General features: G+C 58.0%; 1 protein-coding gene across 1 annotated transcript in view; it reads left to right on the top strand.

The window, feature by feature from the left end:
- LOC132894680 (zinc finger protein 345-like) overlaps nt 1-22,885 on the top strand; it is a 141,004-nt gene that overhangs the window by 69,293 nt on the left and 48,826 nt on the right. The window contains exon 3 of the mRNA XM_060934824.1: nt 10,346-10,617. Within this exon, the coding sequence (XP_060790807.1) occupies nt 10,346-10,617 (272 nt within the window). The remainder of the gene's footprint in view (nt 1-10,345; nt 10,618-22,885) is intronic.

Raw genomic sequence — 22,885 nt, forward strand, 5'->3', positions numbered from 1 at the left:
GAACTCACCACCCAGCGAGCTCCAGATGAAGGTGCATCTGTTCGGTGCTGCTTCCTCTCCTGGACGTGCAAACTACGGGCTGAAGCATCTAGCTAAAGAGAATAGCAACCTCTACCCAGACATTCCGTTGTCCGGTAATTACCGGACATTGGCCGGGGAAAAAAAAAAAATGCCAGAGAAAATGAAATCTCACCGGTCAAATTGTCTGATTGAAATTGACTAATAATCCCGTCTCTCTAACGCAATTTGAATTTCAGAATAATACTACCTTTTAGGTCTAATGTAGTAACACAATATTAAAATAAAATAATTTAACCTAATAAAAACACATCGGAAGGAACATGTGTGATTGGCTGACCAGCGTTTGTTTGCAGCAGAGATTCTACAGCGTAATCTGCGTAAAAATAAACATGACAACCACTTTGTTTAGTGAACGCGGCTAACGTTTTCTGCTAACAAACAAATACCTAGGCTAAGTTAAAATATGGCCGGTCCCAGGCAGACTAGCCTGAAAAGTTTTTTTTTTTCAGAGGCCAGATGCGACTCACAAGAGAGGTGATGGTGAATCCCATGATCAACGCTCTGTCCCAGATGTGCCGACAGCTCCACCTCCAGAGAAAAAGCAAAAGTGTCAGGGGTTTCGTTCGGAATGGAGTGAAAAGTTCCCATGGCTGAGATGTGAGGTAATTGGTGGTAACGAAACAGTGTTCTGTTTGCACTGTGAAAAGACCGGACAACGCAATGGATTCACAAGAGGATCGAAAAATATGAGAATGTCTGCTCTAATTGAACATAGCCAAAGCAATGATCATGTGTCCGCGCTCCATTTAAATTGTCATTCTTTAAGCTACTAGTCTACTTCCAATTTTTCTGCACTAGGCTAATTAGGAACGATGGAATATTTGACCGGCATGTTATCAAAATGTCCGGAAGGTGAAACCTCTGCCGGTCACTTTGACCGGCAGAATTTTTTTCTGGCAGAAACGCTGCCTCTACCCTAAAGGCTCCCGGTTCATCATGAGGGGTTTTTATGTAGACGATGGGCTTGCCAGTGTTGAAAGCACTGAAGATGCTATTCAGCTTGCCAGAGAAGCTCGCAAACTGTGCACCACGGGTGGTCTGCGACTACACAAGTTTGTGTCGAACGACAGAGACGTTCTAGAGAGTATACCACCCTCAGAACGAGCAACTAATGTGAAAAATCTGGACCTCACCTTCGACAACCTGCCACTTGAGAGTCCTAGGGATTCAGTGGGATGTGGAATCCGACCACTTCCGGCTTAACGTCAGCCTAAAGGATCAGCCTGCAACACGCCGCGGCATCCTGTCTGTAGTGGCTTCCTTCTATGACCCTCTCAGGTTTGTGGCGCCTGTTCTGCTCAAAGTGAAGATCATTCTTCAGGAGATGTGTAGGCGAGGCACAGGCTGGGACGATCCTCTCCCAGACGAACTTCGTCCAGAATGGGAACAGTGGAGAAGTGATCTAGCCCAATTAGATAATGTTACCATATCCCGTACCTACTCACCTGCTGGATTTGGAAAGGTCACAAAGACAGAGCTGCATCATTTCTCGGATGCTAGCCTTAAGGGTTATGGCCAGTGCTCGTACTTGAGACTTCAAAATGAAGAGGGAGATGTTCACTGTGCCTTAGTTGTAGGAAAGGCACGCGTCTTACCATCCAAGGTCACAACTGTTCCGAGATTGGAACTAACAGCCGCAGTTGTTTCTGTGAAGATAAGCAACATGCTCAGGGATGAATTTGCATCTACTGGGACTGCGGAGTTCTTCTGGACTGATTCTAAGGTGATCTTAGGATATATCAACGATGAAGCATGACGATTCCACACCTTTTGTGGCTAATCGCATTCAGAAGATTCATCTCAGCTCGCCCCCTCAGCAATGGAGATGCATCCCAACCAAGGAGAATCCTGCTGACCATGCTTCTAGGGGCTTGACTCCCAGCGAGCTTCGTTCATCCACCTGGCTCACTGGACCCAAGTTCTTATGGAACAAGGAAATGAAGCTGCCTGTTGCTGAGATTGCAGAGTTAATGATTGGAGGTCCAGAGGTCAGAAGTGCTCTAGTGCTTAGCACAAGAACCACAGAATGAGTAAGCCTTGTTGATTGCTTGTCTAAGCTCTCATCTTGGTCACTGTCTACTCAAGCTATTGCACGCATACTAAGGTGCATCAGCAAGAACAGATCAAACAGTCTCACCACTGTAACAGAACGAGAATATGCAGAACATTGCATAATCATAGACCTGCAGAAAAATGTGTATCAAGAGGAGTTGAAACTGCTGAGCAAAGGGATCCCCCTACCATCTCAAAATCCATTATACTCACTTGATGCCTTCCTCGACAAAGATGGCATCCTAAGGGGTGGGAGGTAGGCTGTGCAGCTCTTCTCTTCCCGACTCCATCAAGCACCCTGCAGTCGTCCCCAAGGATCATCACATTGCAAAGATGATCATTGCTCATCACCATGAAAGGATGAAACATCAAGGCAAAGGTCTTACCATTCATGACATCAGGTCCCATGGATTCCTGGCATCAATTGGGCAGTAGCATCCTACGTTTGTCAATGCGTTACCTGTAGACTGCTTTGGAAACCAAGGGAAGAGCAAAGAATGGCTGATCTACCCCCTGAACTCATGGAACCATCACCCCCCCCCCCCTTACCTTCTGTGGAATGGACTACTTTGGTCCATTTTTTACAAAGCAGGGTAGAAAGGAGAACAAGAGGTGTATGGTCTTCTCTTCACTTGCCTTAGCTCCCGTGCCATCCGTATTGAGATGCTTGATGACATGTCCACCGACGCCCTCATAAATGACCTACGATGCTTTTATTGCCAAACGTGGCACTGTTTGTCAAATCAAGTCTGATCAAGGAAGCAACTTTGTTGGAGCCAAAAAGGAACTCGAAGCTCTAAAGTGTCAGTGCAGACTGGCTGGCTGCATTTCTTGTTGAGAAACAATGCGAGTTCAGCATGAATGCACCCTATTCGAGGTATGTCGGAGGGGTGTGGGAGAGACAGATTAGAACAGTGAAAGGCATCCTAAGGCCACGCTTGCTCTTTCTTCTGGTAGGCTAAATTATGCTTTGCTACGAGCTTTCCTCTATGAAGCTATATGGCAATCGTCAACAGCTGTCCACTGACTGTTAACAACCTCAGTGACACCCCCCACACACACAGCCTCAAGCCACTCACCCCTAATCATCTCCTAACTATGAAACCTGTCAAGGCCTTGCCTCTTCCAGGTGAGTTCATCAGAGAAGACATGTATAGCAAGAAAAGGTGGCGACATGTTCGATACCTGGCAGAACAGTTTTGGAGTCGATGACGAAAGGAATACCTGACCAACATTGCCCTCAGACAGCGCTGGCATACTCCCAGGAGAAATCTGCAAGTTGGAGATATCGTAATGATGAAAGGAGAGGATGTGCACAGGAACGAGTGGAGGTTGGGCAGAGTTTCAGAAACCACTACTGACAAAGACGGACTAGTAAGGAGAGTTAAAGGAACAGTCCACCGTACTTCCATAATGAAATAGCTCGTCTCAATTCAGATAAGAGCATATTTCATTATGGAAGTACGGTGGACTGTTCCTTTAAGGTCTGCCTCGATGACATGAAGCTTGGCAAGAAAGAGGAGCGTCTCCACAAGATGTCTGAAGTGGAACACCCAGTTCAGAAGCTAGTCTTGCTGCTGTCGACTGATTTAAGCCTGTTCACCCTATAGTTAATAATACCTTCTAGCTATAGCTTGTAAGCTCATAGTTCATGGTTTAAAAGGGTTTTCCACCTTCTAAACAAGTTATTTGTATAGGGAAGGTCATTTTCAGTTTGAAATCATTCGTGCCTGACGTAAACCGTATACTGTTCCATTATTTACTCATGATTGGTGGGAGTGTAAATGACTCTTATTGATGGTATATAAGCAAGTTAACTACTTCCTGTAAGTTTTATTTTTGTTAGTGCCTTTTACGTTTTCAGTTCTTTTATTTTGAAGCCCTTCTGGCGTACTCTCATCTGAGAGTCAGCAACTTGCCCATAGGCGTTCACACATGAACGGCAGCTAATTGAAGAGTATACGGAAGGAAAAGGTGTTTTGAAGATGTTGCCTTGCAATGTAAAGTTTCATTATGGATAATTAAGCGCCTAACTGGAAATGGGAACAAGGTATTGTGTGTTTCAACTTTTTATGACTGTTTGCTGTGATGTGTTATCCTAATTAACTGCCGAAAGGGTGTTTACATATATCGTTGTTGTATTAGCCATGCTAAGGTTAGCTTATGCGAAAGGGTGCTACATGGATAAGCTGTAATGTCGTGTTAATGCTGGTTTTCTAGCTTTTCATGTGCTTTGACCGATTTATGTGTGAGTGAATATTTGATAAATGTACACGTGTGGTTAACTGGCATTATGGAAAGGTTTATGCTTGTGAGAGCTTATTTTATTTATCCATCTGCAGCTCTTACGGTGTTTGTGAAGGAAAGGAAGTATATTTGTGTTCAAATTAAGGATGACGGCTGAACATAATAAATGCTTCTTGAAACATCAGTAAGCTTCATCATTGTCTGGCTGGGGTTCGCTATACTGTGTCATGATAGCAAAACACACCTGGAGGACAGTGCTATGTGCTCTGTTCACCACATGCATAAGCTCGCAGAAGATCCCAACCAGCTGTGATTTAATAGGGGACAGAGAGTATGCCCCTCATTATGCCCCTGGAATGGGATGTTCAATAAGAGACAGTGGGTGTGAGAGACAGGAGTCCAAATATATGGATTTCGGGGCATCACAGTGGCACAGCTCCAGGGTCCTGGATTCGATTCTAAGCTCGGGTTGCTGTCTGTGTGAAGTTTTGCAAGTTCTCCCCCGTCAGTGTAGGTTTCCTCTGGGTCCAATGGTTTTCTTCAGCAAATTAGTTATGCTTAAATTGCCATTTGGTGTGTGTGTGTGTGTGGGGGGTGTTGTGTTTTTTTTTTTTTTAATTAAATATGAATCCTCTATGGATGGCATTGGGGGGGAAAAATGTCTAGATTTAGAAATGCCATAATTGTCAGCAAGCTCAAATAGTGATGTGCGTTGGACTATTTTTATTTACTTACTTTCTTTCTTACTGTGTGGACAGTTAATTTTGTTTGTACCTGCATGTGATTTCATAACAAATTTGGGAAATTCTGTTCCCCAGAAGATAAGCAAACAAGTAGCTGAATTTAAAACAACCCTGACCAGGCAAGTCCTAAGAGAATACTGTAAATACATCATGCAGTGCCACAGTCATGTTAATGAACATTCGTCTTATTTTGCCCTGCAGGCTTCGTATCTGACCATTTTGTTTACTCCCACAAGGAAGTAAAAAAAAACCCCTCATACTCGTATCCAGTACTGGCACAAAATATGGAAATGCCTAGGAAAAGATCGATTTTTGCATACTTAATCCATGCAAATGACATCAGAATCTGCACTGAAGACAACTGAAATGCATTAAGAAGATACAGAGACACCTTTTAACCACAATTTTATACTTTAACCATGAAAACACTAGCAGTTTTGGCCATCGTTGTGCGATAAACATCATAAAATATTGGAAATGGTATCTTTTTTAGTTTAGCCCCAAAACCAACCTTAATCACTCCTTGTTGGGCAATCCTACCCTGATATGCTAATTATTCCACAGGTGAAAACCATTAACTAAATCACATACCTGCCAACCTGTACGCATCTTGCATAGCCGCTACGAATTTTTACCTCATTGTACGACTGTACGTTTTCACATTAAAAAGTACGCATATCGTCCGAACTCGCATTTCAGTATGCATATCGTCCGAACTCGCATTTCAGTCAAGTTCTCGCTGAAGTTGATACCGCTGATCTGTGAGAAAACTCAAAGCCAGAATGGAACGCTTTGCCCAATCCCCCCGCCCCTCTTCCAGAGCGTGTGGCTCTGCCCTCTTCACCCCCTCCCCTTCCTCCTTCGCGTCGCTGACTTGAGTGCAGCGGTGCAGCCAGGTGGCTAGAGCGAGTCGGGGATTGAAACGTCGGTTAGAGAAGAGAGATTTCATCAATGATGGTCAACAATCCATTCTGCAAAGATCACTGGAAAGGTAAAATAAAAACATTAGGTCAGCCCAATAAACCGACATTGTTAACCCCTCGTGAACGTTATACTCGTTCACCAACTCAATATGCTGCAATACTTCAGGCTTTCCCACATGCATGTTTCAGACAAAAACTGAACATATGGAGCCCGAACCGAGCGCCAAACGTGTTCGGAAACCCCAAAGATTTCTGGAAAGCTATCGGGAGAGGTGGCCTTGTCTCACACGGTCGCAGTTACCCAGCCATGCATTCTGCACGGTGTGCAAGATTGATATAGACATCAGTCACCAAGGAGCAACAGGTATGCTAACACCGTCCCACACACGCCCGTTAAAGTACTGCAATAAGAAGTTTTAGCTAACTGGAAGGCAGTGCGTAACACTTTTACTGTTATGCACGGCCTTCCTATATTTGTAACAGAAACAGTTGTGTTTCACGTGTACTCGAGCTTCCTAGCCGTTATTTTGTGCATTTACAACACCAACAGTACAGGCTAGTTCTTCATTTAACTTCGAAGCCGTCACTCGAGGTTGCATATATGATGCGGTAACCAACGAAACCTGATTACAATTCCTCTCGCGCTCTCATTGAATCACTATGACAAGTACCACTTTATTGATGTGCTCAACAAAACGTAGCGTGTTGTGTATCTTAAGGGCAGTCGGTAACTTCTGTCAATGGTAGCCTAGAATGTTTGCAGATGATGTGAAGTCGAAAATTGGTCATCCCTCTTATGAAAAAACCTGCGTGGTACTGCAGTATCAAATGCTTTTTTCTACAGTATTACGGCAGTAAATGCAGTATTTCGAATGCAAATGCAATAGTTTGCACATGAAAAAGGCATACTACAAAATACTGCAGTGTACTGTATAATGCAATATTTTTACTGTATAATGCAATATACTTCCAACATGTTAAAAAATGCAAAAGTCTAACCCTATTGCATGGGAAATTTGTGCATACCATGTTTTGTGTTGAAAGTGCCTTTTTTACATACTGTATTAATTTAATGTGGTGTTATTTATTTTGAAAGAGTGGCTCTGGTTTAATTTCATTTCATTTGCACATGCATTTAGTGTTTGTTGTGCTTTTCAAAACAGAAGGAAGTTCCCAAGAGCTATCAATAACAGTTTCCCAAAGTCTATCAATAGGAATGTTTTACAAAACTGAACTATGTTCCCAAGGTCAATCAATACAACTGGATTGAAAGTGTGTTTTTGGTCTGCTGGTTGTGGTCTGTGGGGGCGCATGCGCACCGGGTTGGGGTGAGGTTGATGCGAGGGGGGGTACTCATGAAATTGTAAAATTGTACTCATAAAATTTTTTCAAGGTTGGCAGGTATGAAATCATGTGGTCTCTACAAAGAATTCATTAGAAAAATATTTATCCTCTGACTACAGCCAGGCAACAGGCAGAAATGGCATCAGAGAGAGAAACTACAGAAGAGCAGCATATTAGGATGAAAGTTTTGTGGGAGGAGGGCCATTCATAATGAGCCATAGCAAAGAAACTGCATGTGACCCACAGTGCTGTCTGGAAATGCCTCAAGCATCACCAGAAGACTGAACTTCAAGAACATTTCAGGCAGAGGAAGGAAGAAGTAGTTGACTAAAGCTGATGTCCAGTACCTCAAGACTACATCCCTACGAGAGAGGAAGAAATCCAGCAAGGAACTGGCACAGGACCTCCAAGATGCTACAGGCAAGGATGTCTCCCCACACCTGGTTAGGAAGACTCTCTCCGCAGAAGGCCTCAAAGGTCATGTGTCGGTGCGCAAAACTTTTGTTGAGAGGTGGAAATAAGCAGAAGAGACTTAACTGGGCAAAAATTCACAGGAGTTGGACTTCTGAGCAGTGGAAAAGGGTCATGTTCTCAGATGAGAAGAGATTTGAATTATTTGGCAACGCTATGCAACAGTAAGTCAGGTGCAGAAAGGGAGAAAGATACAAGGCAAAACTGTATTTCTCCCACAGTAAAACATGGCGGAGGGGTCCTGCAACTATGGGGAGCCATCACCTACAATGGAGTTGGTCATCTCTACAAAATAGATGGGACCCTCACTGCTGACAAGTACAGACAAATCCTTATCCATCATGCTGTGCCTTCTGGAAGAGCTCTCATTGGCAACAACTTTATCTTCCAGCAAGATAAGGACCCAAAACACACAGCCAGGATGGTTAAACAGTATTTACAAAACAAAGAACAGGATGTCAGCTTGACAATTCTTGATTGGCCAGCCCAAAGTCCTGACATGAATATAATTGAGCAAGTCTGGAACTACATGGAGCGAGAGAAGGTGAAAAGGGCTCCTTCAAATCCGCCACAGCTCTGGGAAGTGTTGCAAGACATATGGAGATCAATTCCACTTGATTTTATTCATAAACTTTATGAAGGCATACCTGATGGTGTCCGTGCACTTCAGTGTCAAGGGGTTCCATACCAAATATTGATGATATTTTAGAATGATTTACTCTGGTTACTTGTAACATTTGTTTATGATGAAAATGTTTAGTTTATTAAGAGAACTTGAGAACAAAAGGTCAAATTGTGTTGTTTTGTCATTTTGGTAGGTGTTTCCATATTTTTTGCCAATACTGGTACCTTGTTGTGTCCTGTTTGATCCCAGTCCTGATGGACACCTCTCGTCTCAACCAGATGCTCAGTGAACCTTACTGGCAAGTGTAGGTACAGTCCGCCGTTTTGTGTCTAAGAACTACAACTCCCAGCCAACTTCCACGTGACCTACGTCACGCCTGGGCGGGATCATCTACGTCATCCTCCAGGAGGGCATAAGTCCAGGCGGAAGCTCCCAGCTCTTTGTGTCTCGCATTTGGATCCGAGCCATCTAGACGCATATAGAGATGCCCTCCACCATAAAGACGTCTTTTTCTTCCTTTCTTGCAAGATCCATCATTCAGCCCGATTTCTTACCCTTGGCCAAGATAAACTCTAGAGTCGCGCGATTTTAAACTCAGTGAGTTACAACCGGTTCATTCGTATTAGAAGTGACATCACGACTGCCACTCAAACGCAGTTTTAATTAAAAGTTAATAAGCGATTGAATCCTTTTTAACTCAAAGGTGCTGTGCATATTATTCTGATCAGAGACTTTCCTCCTCATCACGAGCCACGACGCGTCGGATCAAGAGAAGTTCTCCGTCCACGGAATCGACTCGCGTGCTTCATGAACAGCGAAGCTCTGCAACGGCGAACATCATCTCAGAACTTTGCTAGAGGCAAGATATTGAGTAAAATATATTTGGGCATAAATTAAGATAGTCTTAGGAATTTAGCTTTTATTGAAATAGTGTGAATTTAAACCCAGGTTTATCTGTTACACTGTTAAACACGCAGTATGTTGAATTGATCTGTTTTGTTTTAATATCTCAATTAGATAGGCTGTGCATGTCTCTCTCTCTCTCTCTTATTCCTTACTAATATCCTCAATTTCATTCTTATTATACATTTTGACCTTATCAAGATTTCAGTGAATTTGATAATGTTATAAAGTAGGTGGAATTCCTTTGTCTCAAGGCAAATCACGAGGGGGACTCACCTTCCCCCCAACACCTCAGATAACATTCCCCACACACCCTGGCTCTCCCTTTCACAGAACATTCCAAACTTTTATAGCCCTCTCTCACTCACTCACTCACACACACACGCGCGCGCGCGCTCTTACACACATATATGACCATCATATTTGAATATATCTGCTGACATTATTCATTTTATTTTTTATCTTTGTTATAATAAATTCATTTATTGAACAAACTGTGTTTTATTTGTATTCCAATAAATATTTCCGAAGTCCCCAATCTCTCAAAGAATTCAAAAAGGTGCAGATGATTTATGTAATATGGTAAGTGATCAATAATAATTTGGAAATGTACCATAATTTAGCTGTTGGGTAATTTATCCAGGATTAATGAAACGATTCACTAAATGATTCACTAAACGATTCACTGAATGATTCACTTGAAGGATTCTATGGTATGATTCAAATGAGTCAAATTAAACGATTCAATGGGATTGATTCAATATAATTATTAACCTTCAAATTTAATGAGACTGATTTAATGAGATTGATCACTTAATATTAATAGTAACTGTGATTGTACCTACACAAGCTTTCTTAGGATAATCTTTATACAGTACTAATGTACCGTATATGGTCTTAGATAGACACACACATTTGGGCCTCATTTCTTCCTGTTGTGTTTTCTCTACTCCCAGACTGTGAAGTTTGCAAATCCTTCTTCCTCAACAAATGCGAGGTTCATGGGCCACCCCTCTTCATCCCCGATACTCCTGTTCCCATGGGAGTCCCTGACCGAGCCAGACAAACACTTCCTCCTGGGCTAGAAATCCAGAAGTCCAGTATTCCTGATGCAGGCCTGGGAGTGTTTAATAAGGGGGAGACTGTTCCAGTAGGTGCACACTTCGGCCCCTGCCAGGGAGAGCTGGTGAACCGAGAGGAAGCCAAGAACAGTGGAGACTCCTCGGTTGTGAGTTTGTCATAAATTTTATTATAAATATTGTATATTTTTATGTAGCAAAATATGATGACTAGATGAAGGTAGCTCCAATTAATATCAATTTCTTCTCGCAGATATGTGGAGTAGTGGTGTAAATCGCAAGTTTGAGCACAATGCAGTCCGACATTGGTTCTTTTAGCCAGTGTGGTGGAACTTACCTGTTAATAAAAATACTAGTAACACCTCAGTGCTCAAGTAAATAAAGTAATGCTCAAGCAAATATTTCTTTTATTGTATAATTATTCATGAAAGTCCCATAAAATCACAAACCCAGGTAGTCACCAACATAGGTCCTCCCATAACGACTCCTAAACATGGTCAGCTTCCTGTATTACACACAGGGTGTCCGCGGAGTCTAAAAAAGTCTAAAATTACACATTTTCAATTTTAGGCCTAAAAAAGTCTAAAATACAGAGATATTTTGCACTGTTGGTCTAAAGTCTCATTTGGGTAATTTAAGACCTAGGTTACGTGCAGAATTATTCTGCACGTAGAAAATCTTCCCGGAAGTTCCTTTCAGCACCTAGATGTCACCCGGGATTGGTTGGCATCTAGGTGCTGAAAGGAACTTCCGGGAAGACTTTCTAGTTTCGGTTGTGTTGCCAAATTGGGCGGTTTTAAGTGCGTTTTGGCGGGTTTTGAACATATTTTGGGCTGGAAAACGTCAGCAGTATCTGGCAACACTGCCGGCGGGAAGATTTCCTGGTTCCGGTTTACAGTGCTGACTCAGTTCGTGCAGTTGCTGGTGTTGCGTAGGCTACCGTGTAAGCTCTGTCAATTTCAGCGACAAATTAAAAATGGAAGCGGACAAATTGGTTCCTAAAAGAACTAGTAAGGGGTCAGTCATCTGGCATTTTTTGGATATCACAAAGAGGACGTGGAACAGCAAATGTCAGTTTGTAAAGTGTGCAAAAAAACCTGTCATCACGAAAGGTAGCAGTACGACAAATATGTTCCATCACCTAAAACTCACCCGGTACAGTATGAAGAGTCTCTTAAACTCTGAACTACTTGCCCATGAGCTAAAACCCACCACGAGCTAAACAAATGACCATAGCGGCCTCGTTCTCCAAAGCCACCCCATATGAGAAAATGAGTCAGAGATGGAGAGCTATAACGGATGCAATCACTAACTTCATTGCCGAAGACATGATCCCAGTTAGTATAGTGGAAAAACCAGGCTTCCAACAATTACTAAACACACTTGATCCCAAATATGAGTTGCCTGGTCGCAGACATTTTACAGAGAAGGCAATACCGGAATTCTACACATCTGAGAGGCAGAGCCAGAAAACACTCAGTTCAAAAGTGTGCAAAGAGTGAAATTGTTTTGCAGATCTCTCTCTCTATTGTGAATGTTCTAGTGGTTCTCAGTAGTCGGGTTAATAGCTTGGAGATCTATTTTTTTTAAAATAACTTTTCTTATTTAGGCTAAATGTCTTTCTCAGTGTTGAGCTTGCACTTTATTGATTTTGAGCTCTGAGCAGCTCTGTATTGTATTGCCCCTTTGTTTTTGCAGTTTGTGCCACATCTTTGTTGAATAAAAATATTCTTATTTCAAGTCAATTGTGATTAATCACCAACATGAAAATTTAAAATGTGTTGTTGAAAACCACCTGTAAAGTTAACCAAGAATGTTATTTAATCTGCAGGGATTGTAGTGAAAACAGTAAAGAGTAAAAGTTAGATTTCATGGGGTCCTTTAGAGGAGATTTAAATATATCGAGATATATATATCGTATATCGTGAAATGGAGAAAATGTGTCGGGATATTCATTTTTTCCCATATCGCACAGCCCTATTGTCACGGTTTGTAGCAAAATGGGCAAATGCAAGTTTAACGACTGCTGGCTTGAACGCAATGATTTCGTAGACTGGTTAAAACGTGTACCAAACAATCCGTTTGAGGCGTACTGCGCATTGTGCAAAAGAACACTCAAACTCAGCACCCTGGGTGTAAAGGCACCAGAATCGCACGCGAAAGCGGAGAAGCACCAGGCTGCCCATAAAAGTCTGCAACATTCGCATGCCATCACTCAATTTTGTTCACCGTTGTCAGGTCCAAGCACATCTCGAGACGGTGTATCAGCTAACTCCGTGCAAACTGTAACGTTACAACACGCAAACCGTACGGAATCGAATGCCTCATCCTCAAGTGATTTGCGGGATGTCTTTGGCTCCACTGCAACTTAGTTCCTCATTAATGCAAGAGCGCACCCTAGGGATGTAATGAGTTCATTGGTGAATGATGATAAATTTTGTTATTTCGAAAGTAATTCAGGCTCTCCCAATTTTTTTTTTTTTTTTTGTGCAGCATAAGTCTTAAATTTAACCTGTTATGGTCTTAAAAAGTCTTAAATTGAACTTGTTCAAGCCTGCAGAAACCCTGTACACATATTAGTCGTCATCAACAACATTCCATTATAGTCTGTTTTCCCAAATGCAGTTGAGAAAAACTGTACCAAGTTTTCCTTGACACTGCTGCATGCACAACATGGTAGCTTCTCTCTCACTCTCACACACACACAAAAAAAAAACAAAAAACAAGAAACGTATTAATTTACACTTGGTATGTTTCTTTTCTAAATGTCAACATGGTAGCCGTGGGGTCTTAAAAGTCTTAAATTTAATATTCCAAAATTAAGGCCTTAAAAAGTCTTAAATTGCTTTGCCCAAGTCTTAATTTTTTAAACAAAGGTCTTAAATTTACTCATACTATTCTACAATGTGAAAACGTGGGTTTTGCGTAACATCAGTGAATTTCTTGGAGTATGCGCAAAGAGAGAAACAATATTGATACATTTTCGCACCGGCGCAATCATCGGAGTCCGTGGTGGAGAGGAGACTCTGCGAATCGCAGCATGGGGAAGTGTCGTTTTAATCAGCAGTGGCTTTCAGATGAAAGATATTGTGATTGGGTGAGGGAGGTTCCTGGAAGCGACGTTGAAACAAGATGCTGTGTTTGTCGAAAGACCTTCAAGTTGTCCACTATTGAGGTATTTCACTCACGTGACCAAGTCATGTGACGCTGCCATTTTGGACGGCACGGCTCGAATCAGTTTGAATGCGAGGAAGGCGACAAACGAAAAACATAAAAGAAAAAGGAGCGAGATGCAGAAAACACCTTCACTATCCAGCGACGTAGGGCATTTACAGGGCGAGCAGAGGGAGAGGTATTTGCAAAAATTGAGGTTAGCAGGCTTAGAGAACGACGTTTACCTGCTTCCACCAGGATTGTTCACTGACAGCTAAGGTTTGTTCACATTTTCATTCGGTCCTCAGGATAAACAAAATGTTATTAAATGTCATTGAAATAACTTCTTAGTCTGTTGAGACATGGCCCGTTATAAGTTTTTCCTTTACTGTATTTACTAGTTTACTGAGCGCGCTCCGGGGCTGGCTGGCTGGCTGGCTAGCGCTCCGGGGCTGGCTGGCTGGCTGGCCGGCTAGCGCTCCGGGGCTGGCTGGCTGGCTGGCCGGCTAGCGCTCCGGGGCGGGCTGGCCGGCTAGCGCTCCGGGGCGGGCTGGCCGGCTAGCGCTCCGGGGCCGCCTGGCCGCCTGGCGCTCCGGGGCCGCCTGGCGCTCCGGGGCCGCCTGGCGCTCCGGGGCCGCCTGGCGCTCCGGGGCCGCCTGGCGCTCCGGGGCGAGCGAGCGAGCGCTCCGGGGCTGGCTGGCTGGCTGGCGGGCGAGCGAGCGAGCGCTCCGGGGCTGGCTGGCTGGCGAGCGAGCGAGCGCGTGCTCCGGGGCTGGCTGGCTAGCTGGCTGGCTAGCGCTTCGGGGCTGGTTGGCTAGCGCTTCGGGGCTGGCGAGCGAGCGAGTGAGCGAGCGCTCCGGGGCTGGCTGGCTAGCTGGCTGGCTAGCGCTTTGGGGCTGGTTGGCTAGCTGGCTAGCGCTTCGGGGCTGGCTGGCTGGCGAGCGAGCGAGCGCTCCGGGGCTGGCTGGCTAGCTGGCTAGCGCTCCGGGGCTGGCTGGCTGGCTGGCTAGCGCTCCGGGGCTGGCTGGCTAGCGCTCCGGGGCTGGCTGGCGCGCGCTCCGGGGCTGGCTGGCTGGTGGGCGCTCCGGGGCTGGCTAGCGCGCGCTCCGTGGCTGGCTGGCTGGCGGGCTGGCTGGCGGGCGGGCGGGCTGGCTGGCGGGCGCTCCGGGGCGGGCTGGCGGGCGGGCGGGCGCTCCGGGGCGGGCTGGCTGGCGGGCGGGCGCTCCGGGGCGGGCTGGCTGGCTGGCTGGCTGGCGGGCGGGCGCTCCGGGGCTGGCTGGCTGGCTGGCTGGCTGGCGGGCGGGCGCTCCGGGGCTGGCTGGCTGGCTGGCTGGCTGGCGGGCGGGCGCTCCGGGGCTGGCTGGCTGGCTGGCTGGCTGGCTGGCGGGCGGGCGCTCCGGGGCTGGCTGGCTGGCGGGCTGGCTGGCTGGCTGGCGGGCGGGCGCTCCGGGGCTGGCTGGCTGGCTGGCGGGCGGGCGCTCCGGGGCTGGCTGGCTGGCTGGCGGGCGGGCGCTCCGGGGCTGGCTGGCTGGCTGGCGGGCGGGCGCTCCGGGGCTGGCTGGCTGGCTGGCGGGCGGGCGCTCCGGGGCTGGCTGGCTGGCTGGCTGGCGGGCGGGCGCTCCGGGGCTGGCTGGCTGGCTGGCTGGCTGGCTGGCGGGCGGGCGCTCCGGGGCTGGCTGGCTGGCGGGCGGGCGGGCGCTCCGGGGCTGGCTGGCTGGCTGGCGGGCGGGCGCTCCGGGGCTGGCTGGCTGGCGGGCGGGCGGGCGCTCCGGGGCTGGCTGGCTGGCTGGCGGGCGGGCGCTCCGGGGCTGGCTGGCTGGCTGGCGGGCGGGCGCTCCGGGGCTGGCTGGCTGGCTGGCGGGCGGGCGCTCCGGGGCTGGCTGGCTGGCTGGCGGGCGGGCGCTCCGGGGCTGGCTGGCTGGCTGGCGGGCGGGCGCTCCGGGGCTGGCTGGCTGGCTGGCGGGCGGGCGCTCCGGGGCTGGCTGGCTGGCTGGCGGGCTGGCTGGCTGGCTGGCGGGCGGGCGCTCCGGGGCTGGCTGGCTGGCTGGCGGGCGGGCGCTCCGGGGCTGGCTGGCTGGCTGGCGGGCGGGCGCTCCGGGGCTGGCTGGCTGGCTGGCGGGCTGGCTGGCTGGCGGGCGGGCGCTCCGGGGCTGGCTGGCTGGCTGGCGGGCGGGCGCTCCGGGGCTGGCTGGCTGGCTGGCGGGCGGGCGCTCCGGGGCTGGCTGGCTGGCTGGCGGGCGGGCGCTCCGGGGCTGGCTGGCTGGCTGGCGGGCGGGCGCTCCGGGGCTGGCTGGCTGGCTGGCGGGCGGGCGGGCGTTCCGGGGCTGGCTGGCTGGCGGGCGCTCCGGGGCTGGCTGGCTGGCTGGCGGGCGGGCGGGCGTTCCGGGGCTGGCTGGCTGGCGGGCGGGCGGGCGGGCGTTCCGGGGCTGGCTGGCTGGCGGGCGGGCGGGCGGGCGTTCCGGGGCTGGCTGGCTGGCGGGCGCTCCGGGGCTGGCTGGCTGGCTGGCTGGCTGGCGGGCGGGCGGGCGCTCCGGGGCTGGCTGGCTGGCGGGCGGGCGGGCGCTCCGGGGCTGGCTGGCTGGCTGGCGGGCGGGCGCTCCGGGGCTGGCTGGCTGGCTGGCGGGCGGGCGCTCCGGGGCTGGCTGGCTGGCTGGCGGGCGGGCGCTCCGGGGCTGGCTGGCTGGCTGGCGGGCGGGGCGCTCCGGGGCTGGCTGGCTGGCTGGCGGGCGGGCGGGCGGGCGCTCCGGGGCTGGCTGGCTGGCTGGCGGGCGGGCGGGCGCTCCGGGGCTGGCTGGCTGGCTGGCGGGCGGGCGCTCCGGGGCTGGCTGGCTGGCTGGCTGGCTGGCTGGCGGGCGGGCGCTCCGGGGCTGGCTGGCTGGCTGGCGGGCGGGCGCTCCGGGGCTGGCTGGCTGGCTGGCGGGCGGGCGCTCCGGGGCTGGCTGGCTGGCTGGCTGGCTGGCTGGCGGGCGGGCGCTCCGGGGCTGGCTGGCTGGCTGGCGGGCGGGCGCTCCGGGGCTGGCTGGCTGGCTGGCTGGCGGGCGGGCGCTCCGGGGCTGGCTGGCTGGCTGGCTGGCTGGCGGGCGGGCGCTCCGGGGCTGGCTGGCTGGCTGGCTGGCGGGCGGGCGCTCCGGGGCTGGCTGGCTGGCTGGCTGGCGGGCGGGCGCTCCGGGGCTGGCTGGCTGGCTGGCTGGCTGGCTGGCTGGCGGGCGGGCGCTCCGGGGCTGGCTGGCTGGCTGGCTGGCTGGCGGGCGGGCGCTCCGGGGCTGGCTGGCTGGCTGGCTGGCTGGCGGGCGGGCGCTCCGGGGCTGGCTGGCTGGCTGGCTGGCGGGCGGGCGCTCCGGGGCTGGCTGGCTGGCTGGCTGGCTGGCTGGCGGGCGGGCGCTCCGGGGCTGGCTGGCTGGCGAGCGAGCGAGCGCGTGCTCCGGGGCTGGCTGGCTAGCTGGCTGGCTAGCGCTTCGGGGCTGGTTGGCTAGCGCTTCGGGGCTGGCGAGCGAGCGAGTGAGCGAGCGCTCCGGGGCTGGCTGGCTAGCTGGCTGGCTAGCGCTTTGGGGCTGGTTGGCTAGCTGGCTAGCGCTTCGGGGCTGGCTGGCTGGCGAGCGAGCGAGCGCTCCGGGGCTGGCTGGCTAGCTGGCTAGCGCTCCGGGGCTGGCTGGCGCGCTGGCTAGCGCTCCGGGGCTGGCTGGCGCGCGCTCCGGGGCTGGCTGGCTGGTGGGCGCTCCGGGGCTGGCTAGCGCGCGCTCCGTGGCGGGCTGGCTGGCTGGCGGGCGGGCGCTCCGGGGCTGGCTGGCTGGCTGGCTGGCGGGCGGGCGCTCCGGGGCTGGCTGGCTGGCTGGCTGGCGGGCGGGCGCTCCGGGGCTGGCTGGCTGGCGGGCGGGCGCTCCGGGGCTGGCTGGCTGGCGGGCGGGCGCTCCGGGGCTGGCTGGCTGGCGGGCGGGCGCTCCGGGGCTGGCTGGCTGGCTGGCTGGCTGGCGGGCGGGCGCTCCGGGGCTGGCTGGCTGGCTGGCGGGCGGGCGCTCCGGGGCTGGCTGGCTGGCTGGCGGGCGGGCGCTCCGGGGCTGGCTGGCTGGCTGGCTGGCTGGCGGGCGGGCGCTCCGGGGCTGGCTGGCTGGCTGGCTGGCTGGCGGGCGGGCGCTCCGGGGCTGGCTGGCTGGCGGGCGGGCTGGCGGGCGGGCGCTCCGGGGCTGGCTGGCTGGCGGGCGGGCGCTCCGGGGCTGGCTGGCTGGCTGGCGGGCGCTCCGGGGCTGGCTGGCTGGCTGGCTGGCGGGCGGGCGCTCCGGGGCTGGCTGGCTGGCGGGCGGGGCGCTCCGGGGCTGGCTGGCTGGCGGGCGGGCGCTCCGGGGCTGGCTGGCTGGCGGGCGGGCGCTCCGGGGCTGGCTGGCTGGCGGGCGGGCGCTCCGGGGCTGGCTGGCTGGCGGGCGGGCGCTCCGGGGCTGGCTGGCTGGCTGGCTGGCTGGCGGGCGGGCGCTCCGGGGCTGGCTGGCTGGCTGGCTGGCTGGCGGGCGGGCGCTCCGGGGCTGGCTGGCTGGCTGGCTGGCTGGCGGGCGGGCGCTCCGGGGCTGGCTGGCTGGCTGGCTGGCTGGCGGGCGGGCGCTCCGGGGCTGGCTGGCTGGCTGGCGGGCGCTCCGGGGCTGGCTGGCTGGCTGGCGGGCGGGCGCTCCGGGGCTGGCTGGCTGGCTGGCGGGCGGGCGCTCCGGGGCTGGCTGGCTGGCTGGCGGGCGGGCGCTCCGGGGCTGGCTGGCTGGCTGGCGGGCGGGCGCTCCGGGGCTGGCTGGCTGGCTGGCGGGCGGGCGGGCGCTCCGGGGCTGGCTGGCTGGCTGGCGGGCGGGCGCTCCGGGGCTGGCTGGCTGGCTGGCTGGCTGGCTGGCGGGCGGGCGCTCCGGGGCTGGCTGGCTGGCTGGCGGGCGGGCGCTCCGGGGCTGGCTGGCTGGCTGGCGGGCTGGCTGGCTGGCTGGCGGGCTGGCTGGCTGGCGGGCGGGCGCTCCGGGGCTGGCTGGCTGGCTGGCTGGCTGGCGGGCGGGCGCTCCGGGGCTGGCTGGCTGGCTGGCTGGCGGGCGGGCGCTCCGGGGCTGGCTGGCTGGCTGGCTGGCTGGCTGGCGGGCGGGCGCTCCGGGGCTGGCTGGCTGGCTGGCTGGCTGGCGGGCGGGCGCTCCGGGGCTGGCTGGCTGGCTGGCTGGCTGGCGGGCGGGCGCTCCGGGGCTGGCTGGCTGGCTGGCTGGCTGGCGGGCGGGCGCTCCGGGGCTGGCTGGCTGGCTGGCTGGCGGGCGGGCGCTCCGGGGCTGGCTGGCTGGCGAGCGAGCGAGCGCGTGCTCCGGGGCTGGCTGGCTAGCTGGCTGGCTAGCGCTTCGGGGCTGGTTGGCTAGCGCTTCGGGGCTGGCGAGCGAGCGAGTGAGCGAGCGCTCCGGGGCTGGCTGGCTAGCTGGCTGGCTAGCGCTTTGGGGCTGGTTGGCTAGCTGGCTAGCGCTTCGGGGCTGGCTGGCTGGCGAGCGAGCGAGCGCTCCGGGGCTGGCTGGCTAGCTGGCTAGCGCTCCGGGGCTGGCTGGCGCGCTGGCTAGCGCTCCGGGGCTGGCTGGCGCGCGCTCCGGGGCTGGCTGGCTGGTGGGCGCTCCGGGGCTGGCTAGCGCGCGCTCCGTGGCGGGCTGGCTGGCTGGCGGGCGGGCGCTCCGGGGCTGGCTGGCTGGCTGGCTGGCTGGCGGGCGGGCGCTCCGGGGCTGGCTGGCTGGCTGGCTGGCTGGCGGGCGGGCGCTCCGGGGCTGGCTGGCTGGCTGGCTGGCTGGCGGGCGGGCGCTCCGGGGCTGGCTGGCTGGCTGGCTGGCTGGCTGGCGGGCGGGCGCTCCGGGGCTGGCTGGCTGGCTGGCTGGCTGGCGGGCGGGCGCTCCGGGGCTGGCTGGCTGGCTGGCGGGCGCTCCGGGGCTGGCTGGCTGGCTGGCGGGCGGGCGCTCCGGGGCTGGCTGGCTGGCTGGCGGGCGCTCCGGGGCTGGCTGGCTGGCTGGCGGGCGGGCGCTCCGGGGCTGGCTGGCTGGCTGGCGGGCGGGCGCTCCGGGGCTGGCTGGCTGGCTGGCGGGCGGGCGCTCCGGGGCTGGCTGGCTGGCTGGCGGGCGGGCGGGCGCTCCGGGGCTGGCTGGCTGGCTGGCGGGCGGGCGGGCGCTCCGGGGCTGGCTGGCTGGCTGGCTGGCTGGCTGGCTGGCGGGCGGGCGCTCCGGGGCTGGCTGGCTGGCTGGCGGGCGGGCGCTCCGGGGCTGGCTGGCTGGCTGGCGGGCGGGCGCTCCGGGGCTGGCTGGCTGGCTGGCGGGCGGGCGCTCCGGGGCTGGCTGGCTGGCTGGCGGGCGGGCGCTCCGGGGCTGGCTGGCTGGCTGGCGGGCGGGCGGGCGCTCCGGGGCTGGCTGGCTGGCTGGCGGGCGGGCGGGCGCTCCGGGGCTGGCTGGCTGGCTGGCGGGCGGGCGCTCCGGGGCTGGCTGGCTGGCTGGCTGGCTGGCTGGCGGGCGGGCGCTCCGGGGCTGGCTGGCTGGCTGGCGGGCGGGCGCTCCGGGGCTGGCTGGCTGGCTGGCGGGCGGGCGCTCCGGGGCTGGCTGGCTGGCTGGCGGGCGGGCGCTCCGGGGCTGGCTGGCTGGCTGGCTGGCTGGCTGGCGGGCGGGCGCTCCGGGGCTGGCTGGCTGGCTGGCGGGCGGGCGCTCCGGGGCTGGCTGGCTGGCTGGCTGGCGGGCGGGCGCTCCGGGGCTGGCTGGCTGGCTGGCTGGCGGGCGGGCGCTCCGGGGCTGGCTGGCTGGCTGGCTGGCGGGCGGGCGCTCCGGGGCTGGCTGGCTGGCTGGCTGGCTGGCTGGCGGGCGGGCGCTCCGGGGCTGGCTGGCTGGCTGGCTGGCGGGCGGGCGCTCCGGGGCTGGCTGGCTGGCTGGCTGGCTGGCGGGCGGGCGCTCCGGGGCTGGCTGGCTGGCTGGCTGGCTGGCGGGCGGGCGCTCCGGGGCTGGCTGGCTGGCTGGCTGGCGGGCGGGCGCTCCGGGGCTGGCTGGCTGGCTGGCTGGCTGGCTGGCGGGCGGGCGCTCCGGGGCTGGCTGGCTGGCGAGCGAGCGAGCGCGTGCTCCGGGGCTGGCTGGCTAGCTGGCTGGCTAGCGCTTCGGGGCTGGTTGGCTAGCGCTTCGGGGCTGGCGAGCGAGCGAGTGAGCGAGCGCTCCGGGGCTGGCTGGCTAGCTGGCTGGCTAGCGCTTTGGGGCTGGTTGGCTAGCTGGCTAGCGCTTCGGGGCTGGCTGGCTGGCGAGCGAGCGAGCGCTCCGGGGCTGGCTGGCTAGCTGGCTAGCGCTCCGGGGCTGGCTGGCGCGCTGGCTAGCGCTCCGGGGCTGGCTGGCGCGCGCTCCGGGGCTGGCTGGCTGGTGGGCGCTCCGGGGCTGGCTAGCGCGCGCTCCGTGGCGGGCTGGCTGGCTGGCGGGCGGGCGCTCCGGGGCTGGCTGGCTGGCTGGCTGGCTGGCGGGCGGGCGCTCCGGGGCTGGCTGGCTGGCTGGCTGGCGGGCGGGCGCTCCGGGGCTGGCTGGCTGGCTGGCTGGCGGGCGGGCGCTCCGGGGCTGGCTGGCTGGCTGGCTGGCGGGCGGGCGCTCCGGGGCTGGCTGGCTGGCTGGCTGGCTGGCGGGCGGGCGCTCCGGGGCTGGCTGGCTGGCTGGCTGGCTGGCGGGCGGGCGCTCCGGGGCTGGCTGGCTGGCTGGCTGGCTGGCGGGCGGGCGCTCCGGGGCTGGCTGGCTGGCGGGCGGGCGCTCCGGGGCTGGCTGGCTGGCTGGCTGGCTGGCTGGCGGGCTGGCTGGCTGGCTGGCGGGCGGGCGCTCCGGGGCTGGCTGGCTGGCTGGCGGGCGGGCGCTCCGGGGCTGGCTGGCTGGCTGGCGGGCGGGCGCTCCGGGGCTGGCTGGCTGGCTGGCTGGCGGGCGGGCGCTCCGGGGCTGGCTGGCTGGCTGGCTGGCGGGCGGGCGCTCCGGGGCTGGCTGGCTGGCTGGCTGGCGGGCGGGCGCTCCGGGGCTGGCTGGCTGGCTGGCTGGCGGGCGGGCGCTCCGGGGCTGGCTGGCTGGCTGGCTGGCGGGCGGGCGCTCCGGGGCTGGCTGGCTGGCTGGCTGGCGGGCGGGCGCTCCGGGGCTGGCTGGCGGGCGGGCGCTCCGGGGCTGGCTGGCTGGCTGGCTGGCGGGCGGGCGCTCCGGGGCTGGCTGGCTGGCTGGCTGGCGGGCGGGCGTTCCGGGGCTGGCTGGCTGGCTGGCTGGCTGGCGGGCGGGCGCTCCGGGGCTGGCTGGCTGGCTGGCTGGCGGGCGGGCGCTCCGGGGCTGGCTGGCTGGCTGGCTGGCGGGCGGGCGCTCCGGGGCTGGCTGGCTGGCTGGCGGGCGGGCGCTCCGGGGCTGGCTGGCTGGCTGGCGGGCGGGCGCTCCGGGGCGGGCTGGCTGGCTGGCGGGCGGGCGCTCCGGGGCGGGCTGGCTGGCTGGCGGGCGGGCGCTCCGGGGCTGGCTGGCTGGCTGGCGGGCGGGCGCTCCGGGGCTGGCTGGCTGGCTGGCGGGCGGGCGCTCCGGGGCTGGCTGGCTGGCTGGCGGGCGGGCGCTCCGGGGCTGGCTGGCGGGCGGGCGCTCCGGGGCTGGCTGGCTGGCTGGCTGGCTGGCTGGCTGGCGGGCGGGCGCTCCGGGGCTGGCTGGCTGGCTGGCTGGCTGGCGGGCGGGCGCTCCGGGGCTGGCTGGCTGGCTGGCTGGCGGGCGGGCGTTCCGGGGCTGGCTGGCTGGCTGGCTGGCGGGCGGGCGCTCCGGGGCTGGCTGGCTGGCTGGCTGGCGGGCGGGCGCTCCGGGGCTGGCTGGCTGGCTGGCTGGCGGGCGGGCGTTCCGGGGCTGGCTGGCTGGCTGGCTGGCGGGCGGGCGCTCCGGGGCTGGCTGGCTGGCGGGCGCTCCGGGGCTGGCTGGCTGGCTGGCTGGCTGGCGGGCGGGCGGGCGCTCCGGGGCTGGCTGGCTGGCTGGCGGGCGGGCGCTCCGGGGCTGGCTGGCTGGCTGGCTGGCTGGCGGGCGCTCCGGGGCTGGCTGGCTGGCTGGCTGGCGGGCGGGCGCTCCGGGGCTGGCTGGCTGGCTGGCTGGCTGGCTGGCTGGCGGGCGGGCGCTCCGGGGCTGGCTGGCTGGCTGGCTGGCTGGCTGGCGGGCGGGCGCTCCGGGGCTGGCTGGCTGGCGGGCGGGCGGGCGCTCCGGGGCTGGCTGGCTGGCTGGCTGGCGGGCGGGCGCTCCGGGGCTGGCTGGCTGGCGGGCGGGCGCTCCGGGGCTGGCTGGCTGG

The sequence above is a fragment of the Neoarius graeffei genome, chromosome 11 (genome assembly GCF_027579695.1).
Source record: "Neoarius graeffei isolate fNeoGra1 chromosome 11, fNeoGra1.pri, whole genome shotgun sequence".
Lineage (NCBI taxonomy): Eukaryota > Metazoa > Chordata > Actinopteri > Siluriformes > Ariidae > Neoarius > Neoarius graeffei.